The following is a 5,357-nucleotide window of genomic DNA, read 5'->3' on the forward strand; positions in this document are numbered from 1 at the left end:
CATGTGTTGCCCTGGAAAGAGGGTGAGCAAACCTCTTCGGTTTAGTTTGTGAACCAGTTAATGAACTTTGCAAAAAAATATGTAGCTTAACAAATAGTAAACCAACCCTTCCCCTTGTAAAGATTGTTTCCAAATCAACTGACTGGATGTGGTTAGTTTAGAAACCAACAGTGTTTTATAAGAAAGCGCACTCTGTGTAGCAGGCTGTTTCAAACACTTTTATTTTGTATTTGGTTTTAGTGTTGGATACAGGACAGTGAAGCTCCAAACATGAACTCAATGCTTTCATGTCAGCAAGGCTTTCAGCTGCTGTGATCAGATGGCATGTGATCAGATGCCACTTGCACAGGGTGCGAGAGTCTGGAGGGTCAGTTTCTTAACTGTGCCACTCCCACAGAAATGGAACCTGGAAACATAAAGGACAGACAGTGATGGATGTGATAAGTGAGGCTCCACCTGCACACCAGCCAGGACTAGAGGCAGGTAGTGTGGCACTGAATTCTCTATATGTAGCACAGCAAGCTGCTTGATGGTGCAGGTCCAATGTATTGCTCATCCTTCACAGTGAAACCCCTCCACATTCTGTACCAGTCAAAGAGTTTAAAATCTTTTGAACTCCGGTAAGTGACAGGCATACTCACTCCTTCCCGTCTCTCCCCCTCGTTATGGTAATGCTCTCGGCTCCCAGTTTGGGAAGGAAGGGGTTAATGAAGCTGTTCTCCCAGATGAACTTCACCTTGAGGATCTCTCCAGGGTCAGCCTCCACATCAATGACCTGGCTGTACACATCTCTGGGCTTCAGGAGCGCTCTGAGAGGGGACAAAACCAGCCAACTGAGATTCAACTCTCCTGGAATTGGGTGGAACCATTTCCTCTTATCATAACCTTGACAATGAAAGAATTAATCATGAAACTACCCTTATAAAAGTGTATTATGATTTCCTAATGCTTGTATTCTGAATTTACTGTGCAACTGACAGACTGAATCACACCCTCTAATCCTATTACACACTTCTCCTCCAACCGTCAACCCATCATAGCATTGCTAGAGTCCCCGTCAACCCTCCCATCACAGCATTGCCAGTGCCCCCTTCAACCCTCCCATCACAGCATTGCCAGTGCCCCCTTCAACCCTCCCATCATAGCATTGCCAGTGCCCCCTTCAACCCTCCCATCACAGCATTGCCAGTGCCCCCTTCAACCCTCCCATCACAGCATTGCCAGTGCCCCCTTCAACCCTCCCATCACAGCATTGCCAGTGCCCCCTTCAACCCTCCCATCACAGCATTGTTTTTATTCACAGACAAACAGAAAACTAAAATCAGCCAATTTTACAAAATAACATTTTTATTTGGTCTTGTCCATTTAAACAAAGCAATCTTCTCTTACTAGAACAGTTCCTCTTTGTGCCTCGGAAGTCTGCTGTTCCCAGTAGAGATTTTTCTCTTTTCACTTACTTTACAAGTTGGTGTTGGCGACTATTGCCCTCGGTGCCGTACAGAGCCACTCTGATGTCACCAGAGACAGCGCGATTGCCTGTCAGTTTCAGGACCACGCTGTATCTCCAGCCTGCAGTGGGACATTAAAAGCACCATGTGCCGTTTTATCAGCGTTTTCAGACAAGACAAAAAACATTCAAATAGATAATAATTGAAAAGCTGCTCACGTGCATAAGGTTTTTCACCCCCTGTGTTTAGATAGAATTTCTCATTGACAATTCCAGGTAAGACTTTATAAGAGTCAGCAAAATATCCCATCGCTGGACAGCCTTGCCTGGAACAGTTAAAGCAGGTCCCCTGAATGAAAGAGATCAGAATTGCCATGTGAACTGTCATCCACTAGGGGTGCTGTAGATTCAACACATTTCCCATAGGGGTGCTGTAGATTCAGCACATTTCCAATAGGGGTGCTGTAGATTTCGGAGTTGTAAAGCCACCCAGATGTGATGACCTACAAAGTGATTCTGAGCAAGAATACACTTAGCGAAATCTATACCACAGCAGTCCCATGAAGCAATAAGAAATGGCATTACTTACTGATTGGAAAGTATTGTAGTCTGCACAAGGGAAGCCCAGGTATCCCTCAGGAATCTTAATGCTTTCAGTAAAGTACTTGATGGCACGATTGTGGTTACAGGCAACAAAGTTTGTAGTACCTGAGTAGAAAATAGATTTGTTTTGTTTCTGTGTACGCACACACACACACACACACACACACACACACACACACACACACACACACACACACACACACACACACACACTTCCCAATGTTTCGGTATGGTTAAATAGAAAGGAATAGTAGATTGTTACAGCATTAACTATGCAGTAAATTACATCACAAACACATTAATAGATGTAAATAGAAATAAGTGACTAGTTACCACGCCATCAAAAGTCTTTAAGTACCTCCAGCGTTAAACATACCGAAACGTTGGGAAGTTGGCTCTTTTGAGCAAAAACTTTGAACTGAAACAGCATTGTGTTGATATTGTTAAGATGAACTGAAACAGCATTGTGTTGCTATTGTTAAGATGAACTGAAACAGCATTGTGTTGATATTGTTAAGATGAACTAAAACAGCATTGTATTGATATTGTTAAGATGAACTGAAACAGTGTTGTATTGATATTGTTAAGATGAACTGAAACAATGTTCTTTGGGGATCTGCTCTTACCTTCCCAGATGCCATCAAGGTCGAGGACAGTGGAGAGCACGTTTTTGGAGCAGCCAGGCATGTATTCCCCACCGTTGGGATAGAAATCAAGATGACCCGCTGCTTGCATCATGCCTAGACCTACGACACCAGCAGAGCACAAGACAAAATAGCAGGGCTGTATTGCCTTTTTAGCAGCTGTGACCAGAATATGTACTGTGTGCTTATTTATTACCATGCCTACTATGTCTTACTGATACCCTGAAGTGTGACCTTCAATTTCAGGAAAATCCTCTTATGTAAAGCACATGAAATAAAAAGGTAACAACAATTACTACAGAACCTGTGATTGTTTCCAGGTTAGAAAATGAGTCATGTTGTTACAGTTGAAATAGACCCCTGGACCCTTGTAGCCTCACCAACACTTGGAATCAGGCAGGAGGCGTCAGTGTGGATAACATCGACAAAGCGGGCGTCAGTGGGGTCCAGCCGGACCTCGGCAGGGGTGTTCTGAAAATAGGGCTCAGCAGGGTCCAAGCCTGGGGAAAGAGCAAGAGACACCGTGAGCAAGAATCCTTGGAGCTAACAAGGCTTTTATCAAATCCATTGATAAAACTTTACCTACTTCACTTCAGTCAAACAGTCAGTCAATAAAGTTCAGTGGCGAGTGGACTTCCAGACGGCTGGAACCAGTATCTCCTTTGTAACTCTTACCAGTAATGCGGGCAATACCAGGGATTCGTTTCCCAGCCTCCCCAGCGATGTGGCTTCCCAGGCTGTGCCCGACCAGATGAACTTTGGAAGAACAGTACTTGAAGTCTTGCTGTTTTGGGAAGGAAACAGAGCTATTTACTGATGGACGAATCCATTGAGGCAAAAAACAGGTGCAAGCTACATTTGGGATCTGAAGCACTATGAGAAGTGGCTGTCCTTTTCAGGTTCACAGTGATCTGATGAGGGAATCAGCTGGGTGTCTCGGCTTTTGGCCGTCATTTTAGCAACTTGTTAAGGGCGTCTGCTAAGAAATAAATAACAAATAAATAATATGAAGTTTGTAAACTATTTCTGCTCGTCATCAAGTTGTGCGTTGCTAAAGCACGAGCCAGGTTTTAGAAATGTAGTCCAACGTCTTGCGAGTTTCAGCTTTCTAAAAGAATATCTGCTCTTACCTCCAACACAGACAGGAAGTAGGAGATCTCTGCTCCCACCACTCGGACGTTGTGAGCGGACTGTGTGAATGTAATCATGCCACCCTTTTTCCAGTCAACAACAATACAGTTCACATCGTCCACTTGAACCAGCAACTGAAGAAAGAAAAGTTATCCAGCAGATCTGGTCAGTGCCAATATTTCTGGAAACTGCGTGTTGGGAGCTGCAGACTGGGCCAGATTCAATAAGCCTTGTTATTGTAATACATGCAAACCTTTACACAGTTTAAAAATCAAGAGCCCTACAATCGATGCATGCTGTATCTGAGTTTCAACACAAATCCCTAACTGAATCATCTAGAATGTCTCTGGTAGATGTTGCTTAGGAAAGAACTGCTTTCTTCATGTTTTAATCTATTAACTACTCTTTGCCAAACATTACAAGGCTTACCATTCTCTGAACTTGGAGAGCACACAGCAGTATAAAGGACTGTAGGAGTGATAGCCAGTGACTAACACGGAGCCTTTATCAATACTGGCACCATGCTGTAACAGCTCATTCAGTGTTCCAGTATTAATTGAGTCAGTGCTTGCTTTGTGAAGGTACTGTACCTGGCAGGTGTCAGTCACCCAGTCTGATTTGCTGTTATCCAGAAAGCCGTGAATCAGCATGACTGTTTTCTTTTCTGGGTGGAAGTTGGATTTGGCGATGGTGGAGGGCTCCGTGGCTTTCAGTTCCTGTTCAGTGCACAGTATTATAGATTACAATGTAGTAGTTACTATTCATGGATAATCAATATCCTCTTCAGTCACTGCATGCATGTTAACTTCCCTATCTATGGATCAATTTTATAATGCAGATTTTTTCAAGTTTTGCCAGCCAGGGCAACTTTATGAACTCCACAGAGTTCACACAAATTGTTTTAAATTGTACCTTAAAATAAAATACATGAAATTGACAATGAACAAAGCCATGCTGCCCTTGCCTGTCTCGGGTTGAACATGTTGTCTTTGTTGTACAAGTAGAACCTGGTATTGATCTGTTCAGGAGACTGTGGGGTCCTGTAAATGGGCCTCTCCTTCGTCCCAGTCCAGGGATGACCATCTGGGAAGCAGCCCAGTCTATCATAGCACACTTCAGCAGCTGGAGATCACAGTGACACACAGGATAGGATATATACATCTGAGAAGCGGCTCAGTCTATCATAGCACACCTCAGCAGCTGGAGATCACAGTGACACACAGGAATGGATATATACATCTGAGAAGCGGCTCAGTCTATCATAGCACACTTCAGCAGCTGGAGATCACAGTGACACACAGGATAGGATATATACATCTGAGAAGCAGCCCAGTCTATCATAGCACACTTCAGCAGCTGGAGATCACAGTGACACACAAAGTGGTTAGGATTAGACTTCATGTTTTGTTCATAATAAAGTAAGGGACATTTACTGCAGCAATGCCACAGTACCGGTGCATGGCAAAATCATATCAGCCTATGCCCATGAATTTCTATATAACACAAAAATACAAAGCAGGCAACAGAGATGG

The 5,357-nt window shown here is 43.6% G+C and overlaps 1 protein-coding gene across 1 annotated transcript; it reads right to left on the reverse strand.

Annotated features, from left to right (window-relative positions):
* Positions 1-204: 204 nt before the first annotated feature.
* On the reverse strand, positions 205-4,534 carry LOC117418508 (pancreatic lipase-related protein 2-like). Its single transcript, XM_034926013.2, has 10 exons — positions 4,416-4,534; positions 3,825-3,959; positions 3,370-3,478; positions 3,075-3,194; positions 2,677-2,796; positions 2,037-2,155; positions 1,667-1,796; positions 1,458-1,569; positions 642-809; positions 205-406 (listed from the first exon to the last, which is right to left on the reverse strand). Exons 1-10 carry the CDS (start codon positions 4,473-4,475, stop codon positions 331-333), a joined length of 1,149 nt encoding a protein of 382 aa, XP_034781904.2. The 5' UTR covers positions 4,476-4,534; the 3' UTR covers positions 205-330.
* Positions 4,535-5,357: the final 823 nt, after the last annotated feature.

The sequence above is a fragment of the Acipenser ruthenus genome, chromosome 13 (assembly GCF_902713425.1).
Source record: "Acipenser ruthenus chromosome 13, fAciRut3.2 maternal haplotype, whole genome shotgun sequence".
NCBI classification, from domain to species: domain Eukaryota; kingdom Metazoa; phylum Chordata; class Actinopteri; order Acipenseriformes; family Acipenseridae; genus Acipenser; species Acipenser ruthenus.

Excerpts from the sequence above, each read along its gene's own strand:
- LOC117418508 (XM_034926013.2), bottom strand. The coding sequence starts at position 4,475 with ATGCTGATTCACGGCTTTCTGGATAACAGCAAATCAGACTGGGTGACT. Across the intron at positions 3,479-3,824 it reads ACTTCCTGTCTGTGTTGGAG|CAAGACTTCAAGTACTGTTC; the intron begins GTAAGAGCAGAT and ends TTCCCAAAACAG. Across the intron at positions 1,570-1,666 it reads GGGTGAAAAACCTTATGCAC|GCTGGAGATACAGCGTGGTC; the intron begins GTGAGCAGCTTT and ends GTCCCACTGCAG.